Source organism: Neopsephotus bourkii, unplaced genomic scaffold, assembly GCF_033783945.1.
Source record: "Neopsephotus bourkii isolate Nb327-2 ecotype Australia unplaced genomic scaffold, CSIRO-AGI_Nbou_v1 NB_780, whole genome shotgun sequence".
NCBI classification, from domain to species: domain Eukaryota; kingdom Metazoa; phylum Chordata; class Aves; order Psittaciformes; family Psittacidae; genus Neopsephotus; species Neopsephotus bourkii.
Genome location: NW_026901276.1, coordinates 771,688 through 790,341, shown reverse-complemented (window position 1 = coordinate 790,341; position 18,654 = coordinate 771,688). Strand labels below are relative to the sequence as shown.

Genomic DNA, 18,654 nt, shown 5'->3' with positions numbered 1-18,654 from the left:
CCACCCTTACAGTAAAGATCTTCCCCCTTATATCCAATTTAACTTCCCCTGTTTAAGTTTGAACCTGTTGCCCCTTGTCCTATCACTACAGTCCCTAATGAGGATTCCCTCCACAGCATCCTCATAGGCCCCCTTCAGATACTGGAAGGCTGCTATGAGGTCTCCACACAGCCTTCTCTTCTCCAGGCTGAACAGCCCCAACTTTCTCAGCCTATCTTCATGCAGGAGGTGCTCCAGTCCCCTGATCATCCTCGTGGCCCTCCTCTGGACTTGTTCCAACAGTTTCATGTCCTTTTTATGTGAAGGACACCAGAACTGCACAATACTCCAAGTGGGGTCTCATGAGAGCAGAGGGGCAGGATCATCTCCTTCAACCCACTGGTTAGGATCCTTTTGATGCAGCCCAGGATACGGTTGGCTTTCTGGGCTGTGAGCACACACTGTTGGCTCATTTTCACTTTCCCCTCGACCAACACCCCCAAGTCCTTCTTCGCAGGGCTGCTCTGAATCTCTTCCTTGCCCAACCTGTAGCTGTGCCTGGGATTGCTCCTACCCAGGTGTAGGACCTTGCAGTTGTCATGGTTAAACTTCATCAGCCCACCTCACAAGTGTGTCAGGGTCCCTCTGGATGGCATTCCTTCCCTCCAGCATATCAACCGAACCACACAGCTTGGTGTCATCAGCAAACTTGCTGAGGGCGCACTCAATCCCACTGTCCAAATGCCTGAACTATTGCAGGTCAGCATACCTTTGAGTTCCCGTGGACATACAATGCTTGCATATTCAACATATTGTTAAGATTGTCCTTAAAACTCAGGAACTGAACTTTGATCATTTTTGGTAGTTTGGTAGTGTTCTCTGGTTTAGCTTATGAGTATGGACTACCTGTTAGCATGTTTGCCTAAGCTTCCTAAAGTGGACTGCAGATGTTCCTTAGCACTTTTTTAATGAGGCATACCATGCTAAATTAAAGTCAAGGATATCTGCTCTGCATAGTTAAGCCTTCTTTCAATATGCAGGCTTAAAACAGAGTTGGTGTTATTCTGCCATATGTTGTCATGGATTCATGAAGCTCCAGGAACTGGGAACCATTAGAACTGAATATCCTGAGAAAGAAAACATGACTAGCAGACTAATATTATAAATGGAAGTGCACTAACTTAATTAAGCAGTAAAAGGGAATATTAGAATTTGATAATAAAATATGATGAAGAACCTATTACATGGCAACTTATATAATGGAATTAGTGCTACTTAGAGGTGCCTGTTAATTCATTTTTGGCATAGGGATTTAGAAGCAGAGTGGAATAGAATTATATCAGATAGAGAATGCTCTTTCAGAAATGTAAAAAATTAAAAGATCAAAGATGTAAATAAATTCTGAAGTAAATGGAAGTTAGTTTCTTAAGTCTTGTGGGGAAGCTAATAGTGTAGCCTTGTCTCCACTCACTTAGAAGTTCTGCAAGAATACATCTATGTCTTATTAGAGCCTTGTAAAGGTTAGTAATTTTTAGGGACTGTTGGGTAGGAAAATTGGAACAGGGACATAATATTGTCCCTTCACAGTCTTAAAGTAAATGAAGGAGGAGACAATCTGAAGATAAATGAAATATTTTTTCTCTGTGTGAATTTCTTTATGTGGATTCTGTTCACAATGCAAGTTGATTCTAAAGTTTTTATTTTTTCCTCCATCTTTCAATGTTGTATCATCTTAGACTAATAGTTACACAAACATAGGTAGAGGTGTTTGTGTCTTTTTTATTTTGCAATGTATAATAAGTACTGTGGTACTATCTAAATGTGAATCTCAGAAATTACTAACTGGCGTGCTATTCTCCCAAAGAAGAGCTGAAACATATCTATGTTTAAAGTGCTAATATTGCTTTATCTTCCACAGTATCTTGAATTCCCCGTTAAAGTCAGTATTTAACTAACTATAGGGTGAGAGGTGTTTGATGTGACTTCAGGTTTGTGAAAGTTGATCTAAGGTAACTAGCTGTCTAAGCTCTTCTGAAGTTAATAAAAGGAAGTGGCAAATTCAAAGACCAAATATGTGTATGAGCCGTAGATATTAATTTCAAGATGAAATAAAAATGACTGGATTAAGACTGTGATTAGCTAGCTGAGGCTGGACACCAAGTTTTCAAGTGAATGAACCTAATGGTCGATTTCCATGGCTGAAAGTCCTTAAGGAAAAGAAAACATAAGCTTTTGTTAAGGAAGCCATTGTAGAAAGTGTCTGTTTTCCTTTTGTTTTGGTATTCTTAGCTTCTAACTTAAAATAGTGGGAAAGAGGGAGGGAGCTTGGATGGTCTTTTGAGGGTTTGATTTTGTTGCTGGGGTTCAGAAAGTCGAACATCTAGTATTGCTTTCTGATGAACAGTTATTGTGCGACCCTGTTGGTAGTGGATGACATTATTCAACAGGACAAAATAAAATCATTACTCAAATCTGTAATGTTCTTCCAGAAGGTCAGAAATTCCAAGTCAGATCTGCTTAACTTGTTCTTAAACAACTAATAAAAAATAGTATCTTTTTGCACATTTGCTGTGATTGCTCTTAAACGTTCTTTAAATCTAACCCACTTTCACATTTTTTTGGCTCAGGTCACAGATCCTTATCCTAATGTCATCTGAGACTGAGCATCTTCTTTCATTTATATGGTTACCCTGAAGGTATTTTACTGATAAAATTCACAGACACTCCATCTACCCCATGTCCTGTGTGTCACACTGATTTCACTCCAGTATTTTAGAACTGGTCATGCTGGAGCTACACAAAAGAAAAAAACAATTGCTCAGTTAGCTCAGAAATTAACAACACAACACAAAAATCTTAGAATATATCTATTCTGCATAGACAAGTATGTAACATTAATGCTGTGATAATGCAGTTAATTTTTTAGAGATCAAGAGTACTGCTAGTCACTCAGTGGACCTTTTCGCAAATTCAGTACTTCCCCACAGTAAGGGTTGCTGTATGAAAAGTTCTATCTGAAGCCCTTGATAATCTCTTGTCATTTTCTCTTCTCTTTTAGCTGATGGATGCACTGATTGGTCTGTGGATTACAAGAAATATCAAGTTCTAGTGGGAGAACCTGTTCGTATAAAATGTGCACTCTTTTATGGATATATTAGAGCTAATTACTCCCTTGCCCAAAGTGCTGGACTTAGTTTGATGTGGTACAAAAGCTCTGGACCTGGGGATTTTGAGGAACCTATAGCTTTTGATGGAACTAGAATGAGCAAAGAAGAGGACTCCATTTGGTTCCGACCAACAATGGTACAAGACAGCGGGCTCTATGCATGTGTGATAAGGTACCATATTTTATATCCTGCATTTTAATTAACCACATATGAAACAAGGATCTTAATAGTGAGACTTCTGTGCCAATGAAAAATGTTTTCAGAGCATGTTCCTTTTTCTTCTTCTCCTCATATTCCCTTCCCTGACATATTTCATGCTGAAGTAGAAACTACTATTGAATGTCTTGGACATATTATAATTGGTTTTTGTATAAATTTAAGTAATTTATAGCAAAATCTAAAATTTATAAGATGGTTGGGACTGGAAGCATGTCATGTGTTCCTGCTTCTGATTCTGCTATAACTCTTGCAATTTTACTATTCTAGAGTACAAGGTTTCTTTTTCACATTCAGATCTCATTTTGTATGGATTTTATTACATGGTTTAGTTTAATTCTCATTTTTCTGTAAGAAAATGTTATTTGATATAAAATAGTTACAACAAGGAGAATGGAAGGTGAAAATGCAGCATTTTTACAGGCATACATCCTCTAGAATCACATCTGGCTGATGTGATAATAGATGCTGGATGCCAGATATCTTCCAAAATCATTTAACCTTCTGATGCATCAAACTTTATCACCATAAATTGAACTAGATTCTACTTCCTGCTTTCCAAAACTGGTGAGTCTTTAAAATGGTTTAGACTGAGTATTGTTTCCAGCCCTTTCCAGTCAAAAAGATCATCTAGGCACTTTCATACTCTCTCACAGCCTTATACTAGATTTACACTAGACATCAAATCAAACAAATTAGAATTTGTACACAGAAAGTACAGTGAAGGGTCACTACTAATTGTTCAAAAGTTTGAAACAATTGGTTGTTGTGGTTAGGTAAATAAATGAAGCAGTGTTCTTCTCTATCTACATATCTATAAAGATGATCTTGCTACTCATACACAATAGAAAGAGCTTTGAGGGCATGGGGGGAAGAAGAGGGGAAGGGGCAGGGAACAACGCTGTCTGGGTTGTGTGTGGTGAAGGAGATTTTTACCAGATTATATGTTTTCAAAAACATTTGTTCTTTGAGCTCTTTACATAACCTCTAAGACATTTTGCATCACAGTATTTGTTCAAAAGCCTTTTCAGGATCATTCTGATGTTGACGATGGTTTCCTTTTAAAGAAAATAAAAAATACCTGACATGTTAAGCTACTTAAGAAGAATATTTAGTTATGTTGAGTTTAATATTTTTCTCAGATAAGCATGTAACAGTCACTATGATAATGGCATCAGTTTTGTCAATTAATCCATAGTGCTATTTAAAACACCCCTAAAACACGTAAAGAAAACCTTAAAAATCTGATTTTGCACTTTCCAGAAAGTATGGATAAATGAAGAATTTAGATAATCAGACATTAAAATGTGTTAATGTCATCAATCTGTATTCATGCTTTTTCTAAATAGATGTGGGGTTTTTTTCTTAAATCTGGAGGTGGGTAAAGGCATGTTCTAATCTGCTTAAGAAACATAGTGTTTTTTTACACATATGCTTTCTTTCCAGTTGTTGGTGTTTTTATATGTAGATTGAGGATAATTTAAAAACATGAAGTACTAAATAGCATGCGATCCTGAATAATCTTGTGAACAGTTACAAAGCCTTTCACCTTGAGGAGACCTACTAGAATAAGCGAGTACTGGTTAGAGAGTTGGTACTAAGAAGTCTGTGCTTATAATTCTATGAGTGTTTCAGTTTTAGATTTGTTGAATGGAACCTTTCAAATGAATGATCAAGATGGTTATTGGTAGAAGACAGAATCCTCATTTCAGTATTGAAGGAATATATTATTTTATATGTGTTTTGTGCATACAGGCAAAGGTCACTTTCAAATAGTTTTGAATGCCCATTTAGAATCAAATTTAAAACTTAATACTTTATGTTCCTGAGATAAACATGTATTATTTAATATTTTAATCTGTGTCGTGGTTTAAGCCCAGGCCGTAAGTCAGCCACGCAGCCCTCTGGCTCACTCCCCGCCTTTCGTCCTTCCCGTCTCCCCACGCTCCCGGAGGGACAAGGAGGAGAATCAAAAGAATGTAACTCCCATGGGTTGAGATGGGAACAGCCAAGTAATTAAGGTATAAGACAGACTCACTACTGCTACCACCAATAATAATAATGATGAAGGAAATAACAAGGGAAGAGAATACAATACCACCCGTTGATACCCAGCCCAACTGAGCAGTGAACCAGCTGTTCCGGGTAACTTTCAGTTACATCATGGGCATGAAGTGCTGTGGTATGGAATACCTCTTTGGCTAGTTTGGGTCAGGTGTCCTGTCTCTGCTTCCTCCCGGCTTCCCCTCCTCCCTGACAGAGCATGAGACTCAGAAAGTCCTTGGCCAGACTAAACATTTGAGCAGTAACTAAAAACATCAGTGGTATCAGCACTGTTCCCAGGCTGAAAGTCAAAACCACAGCTCTGCACCAGCTACTAAGAAGGAGAAAAATGACTGCTACTGCTGAACCCAGGGCAATCTGAAAGAAATAAAATTAATTACTCAGCAAAATAATGCTTATGGTTTTTCCCCCTTCAAGTTCTTACACTATAAAGTGATTATCTGAGGAAAAAAAACCAAAATGAAACTGAATTAACACCGTCTGGCAAACTTATGTGCTCTATTTCCAAAGTTATTGCTATAGAACTACCTAGAAAAACACCTCTCACATCAAGTAGCTGTCTACTGCTTTTTACTGCGTTTAGTTCCATCAGAATACTCAGTCCTGCTGTCGCTTTATGGCTGGCATTTGTAAAATATACCAAAGCATCTGGGGAAAGCTTAGTGAACAAGAACTGTAATTTCAGTCAGGGAGCAGCATGAAGATTGCAGAGGTAGGCGTTAGAAATTTTTTCTTATACATTTGAAGTTTTTGTTTATTTTAATGGCACGGGCTTTAAATACCTGAAGAATGATGTTATAAGCTATTTTAGTTTTGAAGATCCTATTGAGAAGCTCAGGTAAGAGGCTTGCAATTATCTAGTAGCAAACTTATATTCAGTGTGATGCTTGGAATAACTTGAGTAGGACAGCAGGGAGAAGAAATGTACCTGTGAGATAATGAGGGCAGCCAGTAAATGGTAAATGGGTAAAAACAGAACTATGTTTTGAGTAAACAAATGGCTCTGTATAGTTTTTATTTCAGGCTATCTTGAAGGGGTAGTACAGTCCAATACTTACAATTTTATTTGCTCGGAAGCTCCTTTCTTCAGTTCTTCCTTTGCTACCTGTGCCAGCACTAAGGAAGAGAAATATATCTATTGCACAGGATGTATAGAGAGCCACATGCTGGAACAGACTGTGTGGCACTGAAAGAATGATATTAAAAGGCTAGTTAGTAGACCAAACTAATTTCTGCAGTTAGTATATTGCAGTAGAAACATGGAACTTCAGGGAATAGAAGTGTTTACATTTTCAGTGAAATTAACCTGGGGATAGTAGTGAAGACTGGCTGTTTTTCCTTCAGAAGCAAAGGAACAACCTTCATCCTCATGCATGACTGTTCACAGTACTCTTCCCTTTAAATTCTTATCCCCACATTTCTTCCTATGGGAAGCTGCCTGTCATAAATGAGTTGATAAAATCAAGAAAGAGCCTTATTACCAAGGCAGTGCTGCACTCCCCTAGCTGAAGAGATAGCAGAGATAGCTTTCAATTTACTACCTTGTAGGTCCATAGAGTGTGAGCTGATTGGTAGAATATATATGGGCTTCTACCCTGCTTTCAAGGAAGAAAATAATATGGTTTATTTCAGGCATGGCACTGTACCATTCTGATACAAATTCTGTGTGCTGCAGTCTTAAGGAAGCAGAAGATATAAATTAGGTTTTTCAGTGAATGTCATATAACGCAGTTGCTTGTTGTTTAACATATAGGGGCAGTAAATATAACTGGATAAACTGCACAAAAAGTTAACACATACTTAACCCAAGCTCCCAGAAATTATCTCTGTGCATATATATTGTTTCTTCTATGAAAGTGTTTGGTAATAACCATGACAAATGTCAAATTGACGTTTCCTTTATGTTTTCACCTTTTCATTCCCTGCCTGGAAACTTCTATTACAGTTTCTCCAATAGTGGTCCAACCCAACATCAGCTCAGGTCAATGAGGCATGAGGGGAGGGCTGGACTGCAATTACTACAATGGGTTGTATTGCAAATGATGAAATAGGTTTTTATGATACATTCAGCTAGATTTTGGCATTGGGATGTCAGTTAGCTAGTGTTCAGAAATCATCTTTATCACCACATAATGTATGCAGCAGTTCAGACACATTTCTGAATATAAATATGCTCTTACTAACTAAGGACTGCTGGTTTTAGTCAATTTGCTTTTACATCTGTAACTAGAAATTCTCACCTTAGAGCTAGACATAATGTTTTTTCCCTTGTAGAAATTGGTTTAGACCTAAAACACCCTCCCTTGTCCACCATTCATCCTTACTAATGATGATGGTAGTAACCCCTTTACTTTTCTACAGTTCAGTCTTTGTGCCAACTTATGTATTTGGATGTTTACAATCATTAATTGTTTTGATATACTGTAATGTTAAATGAAGAAAATGGGAAGGAAAAGGATGGGAAGGGAAAGGTAGGGAAGGGAAATGTAGGGAAGGGAAGGGATTTCACAGCAGTTGTATTTATACATAGGTAATACACATGCACCTACACATACAGACATGTTGCTGCGTCACATAACTCCCCTGCCATTTAGTTCAGTTAGTATATAATTTTTTTTTGACAGGAATAAAATAGAATACATTTAGAAATATTTTAAATAAAAGAAAATTATTTTTCTCTGTAAAATTTTCAACCGAAACTACTTTAAATAGTCTTTGAAAAGCATCATAGTCAGAGAGAATATACTGTTTTTTTTTTCCTAGACATTATTGGAAAGCTAAGATTGTTGTGAATTTATCCAAAAAACAGTCTTTTATCTCCATTACCTGAAAATTCATCTTAATTTTCAATAGCATAAATTTCTTATGTTAGATAGGTAGGATATGTTCCTGTGATGGTCATCTTAAAATACAAAAATACCAAACATTTAAAAAATATTTTGGAATGTAGGAAGGTCTTTTCTATGGCCATATATACTTGCAAACATTTTTATTACTTTATGCATTTTTCCTACTTATTATCTTAAGAGTAAGTTTTCAGATAGCAACTAATTATTAAATTGGAATGAAAAATAATAAAAAAAAAACAGCAGAGAGAAAATACCTGAAAATTAAGCCTTACAAGCAGTCTTATCTTACAAGTTGTGCTTTACTGAGTAGAAAGTATTATTAATATCCCATTTTAACAGTTCTGAATTTACAGGTATGGCACAGATAATGCTTTAGGATGCAATTATTTGAAGACAAGTCTTCTATATGTTACCAAGTTTCTTTTGCTACTAATTCTTCTGTTGAGATATCTGCTGAAATAAAGCGATGTAACAACTTAGTCTGGCTATTGCTTCCACTGTCTTATTAGAGGTTTATTTGTTTGTTTTCCCCAAAAAAAACTTTTCTCAAACCAGTTTAAAATGCTATTTGATTGTCACAGTTCTTCTTTTTACAACGAAAGTAATAGTTTTGACCAGAAAAATACCACTGCAGATCTCATTTCACTGTAATAATAAAACTGTAGTCCTTGGTTTTTTCAGCTGTATTTTCAGGAGGAGAGGTCCTAACATGTAGTCAGCTTGTGTGAATATACTTTTTTTGTAATAAGATATATGGTTTCTCATTTGTTAAAGAGTAGGCAGTATCTCCTACTGAATTCATCCATCTTAAAAAAGGACCAAAAGCCATGTAATAGTATGGAAGAAGTTGTGTATCAGCTCTCATTTTAGCAAAAGCAGAAGAAGAAAATACAGATAAAGTTAATTCCATATAATGCATAATTTAGTCAAGAGTATAATTTTCTTCCATGCACTAGAGAAAAATGAAGACAAGGCAAGTAACTAAAATGACTTGCATATAATTTCAAAACAATAGCATATTTTTTTTCTTTCTCTCTCAAAAGATGTTCACGGGTTAGCTTTTATTGTTCCGTCTAACAGAATGCAAAACAACCAAGTTGTAGTAATATGGGCCTCCTACCTTTCATGTCATCATTTGATTGTAACATCTCATTTCAAATTGTACTTTGAATTCCTGTCTTGCACATGCTTACCTCTGTGCGTATAAACAACACACAGGCATCAAAAAATTTAAGCATCTAGATACTAACGAGATGTATGTGAATTGTTTACCTCTTTAATATCCATTGTTTTCAGGCCAGAGAGGAATTTAGCCACCATTAAAATATAGCTAAAACTTTATTTAGTTACACAGGGGTAGGTGTCTATTACCATTTTAGAGACACTAGGCACATTTCCAAGACATTTGCAAAGAATGGCATATATGGCATTAGATCTGAAGGAAGCTGAATGTGGGATACATTCAGGCAAGCCACATGCCACTGCACATCCACTCTTAGGTAAATAAAATGAGCTTTTTGTGGCTTTTCAGCTAAACTATTTGCTCAGCTCCATCAGACAAACTAACAGCTACAGTAAGAGTTTAGACATAACACACAGGTATATGAATGTAAGTGGGTCACAGAACTAAAATGCCTTAAGCTGAATTCCAAACTAACTTGCATATTCCTGGCACATACACTGAAATGCACTGGTTGATATGAAAGTTAAGGAACATATCTCTGTACTCAGAGCTGTCATGAGACTGACATTTAAAAATGTTAAACTTATTTGAACACTCTATAAGGTAAAAATGTAATGTGATTGAATTAATTTATAATTAAATTCTTCTGAAATGCAAATCTAAAATTGTGGTTGAGGGTCCCAAATTTCATCAAAATGACATAAAAGCCATCAGTTCAATAAACAAGACACTTTTTTGGTAATTAGATCAACATTTCCAAGATTCTGCACAAGTGAGTGTTAGAAATGTTCCTTTAGAAAAGGGAAAGAAAAGCTGCAGCTGAGATTCTTTAGTCACATTCTAAGAAGCATCAAATATTAGATGATCTGTGGTGAAGTCTTCCATGACTTTTTCAGAAGGGTTGAATCTAAAAAGGGCATGTGTGCCATAACCCAGAAAGGTTACAAATAGAGTGGAGAGACTTGAAGAGAACCTGCTTTCTGATGACTTTCTGGTGACATTATGGTAGGAACAAGTAAAGATGGGAAAAAGATGCTATGTTTACAGGATGTCTTTGGGACAATTCAATTAATTCTTGCTTTCCAAAGCAATTAGACTAATACCCCCAGACCAAGACATATCTAAAGCTTTCCTGGCAGAAATTCCTTCATGGTCCTTGTTCTGATCCTTGCTTCTTTCTCCTCTGCCTTCAGAAATCAGCAAAAGGCACCCAACAGTGCCAAAAATGAAAAAGAGGTTGTGTGTTTCCCAGCATACTGAAGATTGAAAAGGTGAAGGCCCTGCCCTTCTTTCTCTTCTCTTCTCCTCAATCTTTTCCTCTGTTTTGATTAAATTATAAAAAAATCCTATGACTTCCACTTTATCTGATATAAAAAGGAAGGAGAAACATCTTTGTTGCAAGTCTTTGGGCTGGGGCTTTTTTACTTATCAAAGAGGTGTTTGTGTGTGCAATAAAAAATTTACTAAATGTAAGAGAATGACGTGATGACAGAATTTAAAAAGAGAAAAATGTTTGGGCTTTAATTCTTACGTATGAGGAGAAATACTTGAAGAAAATTTAGATGTAAATCAGGTGAATTTTGTTTAGATTGGATATAAGGAAGAAGTTCTTTACTGTAAGGGTGGTGAGGCACTAGAACGGGTTGCCCAAGGAAGCTGTGAATGCTCCACCCCTGGTGGTGTTCAAAGCCAGGCTGGACAGAGCCCTGGGTGACATGGTTTAGTGTGAGGTGTCCCTGCCAATGGCAAGGGTGTTGAAACTAGATTATCTTACGGTCCTTTCTAGTCCTAACTATCCTGTGATTCTATGAATATTTGGAAGCTTGTTAGAGAGAAAACAAAATCAATCAATTGAAATAAATAGGTAAAAGTATCAAGGAAAATAAATAGACTGTAGTTAAATAAAAGTTACCTTTGAATGTAAGTTTTCCCATATGCCTAACAGTTGTTGTTTTTTTTTTTTTTTATTTTATTTTTTATTCTGGCAGTCTGGTAAATAGTTTTACTGAAATGCTTACTCCTAGACAAAAGCATTAGTAAGAGATTTTCAGGTGTGGTGTGCTGTGGGCTTTTTTGTTGCTGTTTGCTCTTTTTGAAATAACTTTTAACGGTAAAATTATTGTTCAGGAGAAAATCTTGAAAATGAAGAAGCATTACAAAAAAATAATCCAAGATCTGGAAAAATCTTAATATATCTCTAAGCTCATATACGTGGTTTCTGATTTCTCTGTATTTTGGCCATGTAGCATAGCTGATTTATTTTCCTTCATATGTCTAGCTAATGAGGACCAGGCACTTTCCCCTACTTCCCTCCCCCCCAAAAAACCCCAACAAAGCAACAAACCAAACAACAAATCAAACAAAAACAACCAAACGTAAAACCCCACCAATAACAACCCCCCCCCCCCAAAGTTTTAAATATAAGAAGAACAACAAATAAATAAGGGGAATAATGGGAAGATTAAACAGCTGTCTCAATTATTTTGAGGACTTACATTACTGGTTTTGAGCATAAATTTTATGTCTCTCCTTCTGGAAGAAAAATAATATCTCTCATCCAAAAGAACAGCATAAGTTACAGGAAGGTGGATAAACAAGTGAAGAAGAATTGAAGAATAAATTATTAGCTGATAGAACTGTAAAGGTAAGGTATGAGTATTCTTTTGTTGGAAAACTTTGTTCTGACTTAAATCTATTGTGCTTTTTTTTTCATCTGTAAGTTTTAGAGAAAAAAAGGAACCTGTTTTTCTAATAGTGTCTCTAAACAGTTTTTGCATGGTTAATATTTTACCCATTTTTACTGTGCCAAGGTTTCTTACATACAAGTGTTTTAAACAGAGACAGCTATTCAGTTGCATTATCCTTGTTTTTAAGGGTACCATCCAGTAGTTAGAAAAGTCCATCAAAATTTACTAATCTGAAAGACTACTAATAAGAATTGAAACTTGAGAATAGATGCTAAGGCAGGTCTCTATTCTATACATATACTTTTTTTAATAACAATACCTTTTTGCTAAAAAAAAAAAAGCAAAATTAAGATCCAGACCCTCAAGATAGTACATACCTTGAAAAAGATTTATTGAATGTTAATCTGTTTCCTGGGACTGAGAAAAAGAGAGATTCGGATTGAGTATTTTCTGAAAATGTTGGTTTTGTCAAGAATAGTTTGGTTTAGTAGCATCTATTCTCAAATGTACATATAGATAAGATGTTTGACCAAATAGTTCATGATGTCATTATGTGGTAGCTGATAGTTGGTGATGATGAACTGGGGCAAAAAAAGAAACAGATACTCATTTATACAGCTTTTTTGGTAATGAAATACTGCCTTGGAAACATAGGGCATCAGGAGAACCAAGTTACTTGCTGAGTCCGACAATGTCAAATAGCAGGGTTTCAATAGAAATGCTGATACACATGAATCAACGGTCTAGTGTGAAAAGGGTAGAATACTTGGAGAAGTCATGTGAGACCTCAAAGTGCCTTCAGGTTTGATGTGCCAGAAGCAATAAAATAACTTACTGTAACACCTAAATTGTCGGGGTTCAGAGTATTTGTCTTTCTTGTTCTATTATGGTGAAGTCAGAGTTCAGATGTAAGCATAAAATAAATAAAGATCCATGTTGGCAATGACAATATTTCATAAAGAATGGTTTTCTCAGTTCCAGTTTGAATGACTCTTTTGCAGTAAATATATCCATAATTGATGATAGTTGGAAATCAGTGGGTTTTTTTTTATTATTTTTTTTATGTCTTCCAGACATAATGCTTACAAGCAGACATGGGAAGTAAAGAAATATTTGTAACACTGAAAATAATATTATGCTAATATTGCCACTATAGAGGAAAGCTAATGACATTTGCATATTCAGTGCTTGCTCAGTGCTGCCATCTGTCAAATGATGTAGCCTGGTGCTGCTAATTTCAGATATGAGACTGACCCAACAGATCTTGAGGTGTTTAATTTCAGAGGCTGAGAAGATGATCAAAGGTCAAGGTTGTGTCTATAATCTTAAGTCAGCCTTTTAATGTAGGAAGCATTTTGATATAGTCTCAAGTGCTAAATTTGGACTTAATTTAGAGAGTTAATCAGGACTGGACAGTGCAGAGGGCTCCCATTTTCACTTACTGCTATAATCTGTGCTTGTAAATACACACACGTGTATAACCACACTTGCATGCCCCCATATGCATACATATATACATATACACACATATACATGTGCATAGTGAACTGAGAAAGAGAATGAATGGGAAGAAGGGATGGTCTGAATACAGCTGATGAGGACATGCTTGAAAACTGGGTTTAACTTTTGTCTGTGACAGATTTCTTACGTGAGCATGGCCAAGTCATTGGAAGAAGTTTGGCCTTTCTCTTTTTGGGGTCGCACTGTGGATCCTGGCCATTCTTTTTCAGGATGCACTGGAAAGAACCCCTGTAACCATGATTTCAAGTTTTAGTTTGATATAATGCTGATGATAACAGCTATGCAAATGTAATTTGTTAATCAGCTGGAAATCTTTATAATATGACCTTTCCATGATTCTGGCATTTATGGTTTTTAGCCATGCATGCTAAATATTGACATAAACTATTTAAAATACATTTCAGTATATAAGGAGATAAGGTGGATTTTTTGGTTTAGCTGTTTTATCAGAATTAATTGTTATGCATGTATTTGTTATCTGAGAGTGGAAAAGATCCCAACATTTTATATTTAATGATTTCTTTTCCCCCCTTTCAAACAAGTTTTTCTACTTCCTAGCACAAGGTGAACTGGATAGATTTATCAGCACAGGATAATCAACTATACAATCAGCTTTGTTTCTGTGATGTTCTTGTGTTTTTAAGATCAAGTCGTCTGTCTTCTAAGGGCATAGAGTACAGATTGAAGTTCATCACCTTCAACTGTGGTTTATTAAAGTGGCAGATTGCTCATTTGAGTACAAGTACTGATGTCTTTACAGTGCCATTTTTCTGACATGTTTTTGTCGTATTTGTAGTAGTGTAGTATTTGTGTAGTATCTGGGGGGGATGTTTTCTGGATAGTTTTGAGGCTTGGGTGTTGTTTTGGTTTGTTGTGGGTTTTTTTGTTTGTTTATGTTTTTTGGGGGTTCATATTTTTGGTTTTTTCCTCCTGAAATGTCTGTCTGCCTTTTCTGGATGTTATGATTAAGCCCCCTCCGTATAAGCAGCTTGGTTCAGTATTTGGTCCCAGGTGTAATTCTGCCTTAGTATTTATTCTAACCCTACTGTGTTCTTGTAAAATTTCATGACAAATTCAGGGAATTCTTACAATATGTGTCACCTAGCCTCATGCCCACACCAGGCAGGATATTTGTATGGTACTGGACAGGCTTTGAATTATGCATTCAGTGACCAAATAAGATGCCTATAACAACTCTGTGAAGGGGGACAGGAGGGGATGGATGATATTCCAGTGTACAAGACTTCAGCTCTGTATGCCTTGGTCTTTCTATGTCTTGTAGCACCCAAAATATGTCCTGGATAACCAGTGGGGCAATATTTCAATAAAGGCTTGTGGAGAACTGCAAGGTGAAGTGTTGGTGAACATAAGTGATAAGGGAAAATACAAGTGATTTTTATTCTATAGGCAGGTCAACCTCGTTCAGGACCTGTGGGAGAAGACAGAGGGAGGGAGTGTGCCATTGGTATCAACAGTTGGAAAGAAGAGAATCAACATTTCTTTGGCACTTCAAGAGAAATCTTTTCAATGCTTAAGGGCAAAATTTAAGAAACTACAGCCTTTCACTTTTGCTTAAAAGCTGCTATTGACCCAATTTCCAGTTCTTATTTCATCTGTTATTCTGCATTCTCATGTTTAACATTGTGCTCCATCATTCAGGAAGTGGGCTTCAGTTACTTTTGCTTTTTTTTAAACCAGCAAGAGCTATTTCTCTCCCCCATGATTACTAGGAAAGGTGCTTCTGCATTTTTGCTGCCTTAGTAACTGGAACTGTTCTCCTTCATGCATAGATTTCAGTACATACATATATATGTATATTATTTGGAGATAAATAAGTATGTATAAAATACACATGCATGCATATGTATCTGCAGGTAATAACAGGATTAATGTTTCTGAGCCCTGGTTCACAGCTACTCTCGATCTAGATGCCATGAACATTATTTGTACATGTTACAAGTAGCAGTCAGTAACCCCAAGTGTGGTATGTTATTAAATGATGAGCACATAGTCAAATACACCCTCATGGTTGTGTTTTTATAGATAAGAAGTAAATGACAGTCACAGACAGTCTCTTTATGTGTGGCATTATATCTACTAAAAGAACTGTAGTTCTTTGTATCTTCACGATTGTTTAAAGTATGACTATTAATGTGGCACTTTACTCCTAAAGGTTGAATTAAATGCCTTCAAAGTTGTGTTCATTGTTAGTATTACATACTAAAAGTAACTTTGTAGCCAAAAGTAAGGATGCTATTAGAAGTTTTCTTGTATATTTTTTTCTGTTTGTGGATTCTTGGCAAAGACACGGTCTTACAAAAATTTAATTTATTTCAGCATAATATTTCAGCATAATATTTACAATTAAGGCAAATGAAAAATAAAGCTCAAAACCTTGTCCTTTTATGGAAATACAATTCCAGAATGCCACACTCAGGGAAAGAAGGGTACAATACCTAGACCTCCTGGCTTTGTATCTGTCAGCACCTGAACAGAGCAGATACTCAAGTCTCAGCAAACCCCAGGTCTTTCTACTGGAATGCAGACAAGGGACATGTGGGATGCAGTATAGTGCCACATAGCACTAACAATAAAGTGTAAAAAAATCGAAAGATGAGCCTTCTGAACAAACATCTTTACTCAATTTGCTACAGGAGCACTGAATATGCAATATTCCAGGACTGACAGGCATTAGTTTATCCTACTGCTCCCACCTGAGCTGAAAAAGAGTCTGTGCACTTAAACTAATGTTGCAGGAAAAAAAAAAAAAAGGAAAAAAAAAAAAAAAAAGCTTTCACTGTAGACACTGCTCTGGCTTCAGTTTCCTTTAGAAAGAATTCCTTCTCAAATAAGCAAGGTGTTATAATATTACCGATGTGGGGAAAGTATGAGTACTTTACAAAATAAACTGTTCCCTCTCAAAGTGACTGAGTTTTGGCTGGATTCTGACTTCTTAGGCACTGGAAATTGTCTGGTAACTCCAGTGGGACCTATACAGTTACCAGCTCATATTAAAAGTTTGAGAGATGTTAAGAATTGACACATTTTTTCCTTCTGTAATCGCTAAGTTGTTTTAATTTGAAGTGTATTTCAAGTGTTGCTGGTAACATCCTTTAACCAAATGGAGTCCTAACTTGGGTGTGGGGATACTCAGTTAAGCAGCTGAAACTCAGGATTTGTCTATATAAGTTACACATGGAGTAAGCTTAAGATTTTTTTCATCTGCTTATACATTCATTCCAGTACATGTCATTTAATGGTTACTTTCACTCAGTCAAGGTTTATTTGAGAGGAGTTAATCTAAGAATAGAAAAGTGCAGTTAAGTCTCCAGTGAAAACAACTAGCTCTTTATGAATTGTTTGGCTCAAGTTTTCAGAACAGGGCAGAAAAAGGCAAAAATAATTTCACTGGGAGATTGCAGTCAAATATTCTAGTTTGAAAGGTGAGAGGTTAATGAAAAACTTGGGTAGTGCAGTGATAAAATTATGTATGAGCTTATAAGGAAATTAAATCCTTTGTATTGAGTTCAGGATATTCAGTAAGAAAAATTGGGACCTGCAAACTAAGTGGCAAGATGCAAAGATGAGATCAGAGCACATTTACTGGGGATTCTACATCCATTGTACATCCAGAGTACCAAATAAGAAGAGGAAGTGGCTGAGTGGAGGAAAGACTGGGGAAGAAGAATTGTGCTCATGCTATCTAAAGATAACATTGTAATATAGGTATGCAGAGTGTCAGGATTAAGGAAACTTTAATTACTGTATTCCTTTACATGTCGTTTTTTTTTTTCTTCACATTTTTTGTTCATGGATTTTAAATCTACAGGTTGCATGGCAGTAGAATTGCAGGGGTTTAATTTTAATGGGGTGTGTATATCTTGTTAAAATTAATATGTCATCTCTGATTCTTTTGTCCTATAAATTTTACCTCAGGCTCTATGGCACTGAAGGTAGAAAATCTATTAACAAATTATACAGATTTAATGTTATAGAAAACTTAGTCCTTGTCCTTAAAAACTTCTCTAAGATGGTGATAAGATTTAATAGAAATGCACTCAGCTTTCCAATTTCTAGGTTATATTGTTCTCTTGGGCCCCCATGTAAGAATGACCAGGGCAAGTGCCCCTGTACAGGCAAAACTCAATACCAGAGGTGATGCTGACAATGTGCCTGATCTCCCTGGCTGCTACTTGCTGAAATACCCTCTCCGCAGAAGATTCCCTTCACATTAGCATTGCTTCCAGGTTTGGAAAGTTACAGTCCCTTTTCCTGCTGACAGCAATGTTGCATTAATTCACACATCACTTGAAATGTGAAGAATGACCTCAGATAAATGCAAGATCTACATGACTTTTATGATACACTGATGGTAAATACTGCATTCATGCTTACTGAAATTGTTAATTTTTCCATTTGCCTCTCAACTGCTGAAGCATGCAAACTCCTTTATTGGCCCAAGTAACACCCTCTCAAGCTTGCGGCTGTTCATTATACAAGGGTTGCTATATTAGGACAGTTGTCTGGCCTGAAATATTGCCCTTGCTTTTGAAAAACTTTTCAGTTTTTCCACTGTGAATAGTTTCCCCTGTTAGAGAAGCTTGTTTTTTTTTTTTTTTGGGGGGGGGGGAGAGGGTGTTTCTTATTTATTTTTTGTGGGAAAGTTTATTTGAGGGATCATTCTAATACCACATAGGTCCCAGCATTAGACTTTTTGGTCACAGAGGGTCTTCAGCAGGGAATGAAGGAAATCAGGGATTCTCCTATTGTTCACCAGAGGAAAAATACCTAGTTGTTAATTAGAGTAATAAACCATCAGTGTATGTGATGATGTACCATTTGTTTAAAGTGGTACTTTTAAGCTGCACTTTCTCATTCTTTATGAGAATATTCCTCCCACATATCTTCAAATTTATGGGTGTTCAGTGCATGAGGAAAAATGGCAAAGGCCAAATGGAATGAAATCAGCTAAAGTAGAAAAGTTTAGA

The 18,654-nt window shown here is 36.3% G+C and overlaps 1 protein-coding gene across 3 annotated transcripts in view; it reads left to right on the top strand.

The window, feature by feature from the left end:
- Positions 1-18,654, top strand: part of IL1RAPL1 (interleukin 1 receptor accessory protein like 1) — a 721,418-nt gene that overhangs the window by 395,198 nt on the left and 307,566 nt on the right. For all 3 annotated transcript variants that reach the window (XM_061355103.1, XM_061355105.1, XM_061355104.1), the window contains one exon: positions 3,038-3,317. In XM_061355103.1, coding sequence (XP_061211087.1) covers positions 3,038-3,317 — 280 coding nt within the window. The remainder of the gene's footprint in view (positions 1-3,037; positions 3,318-18,654) is intronic.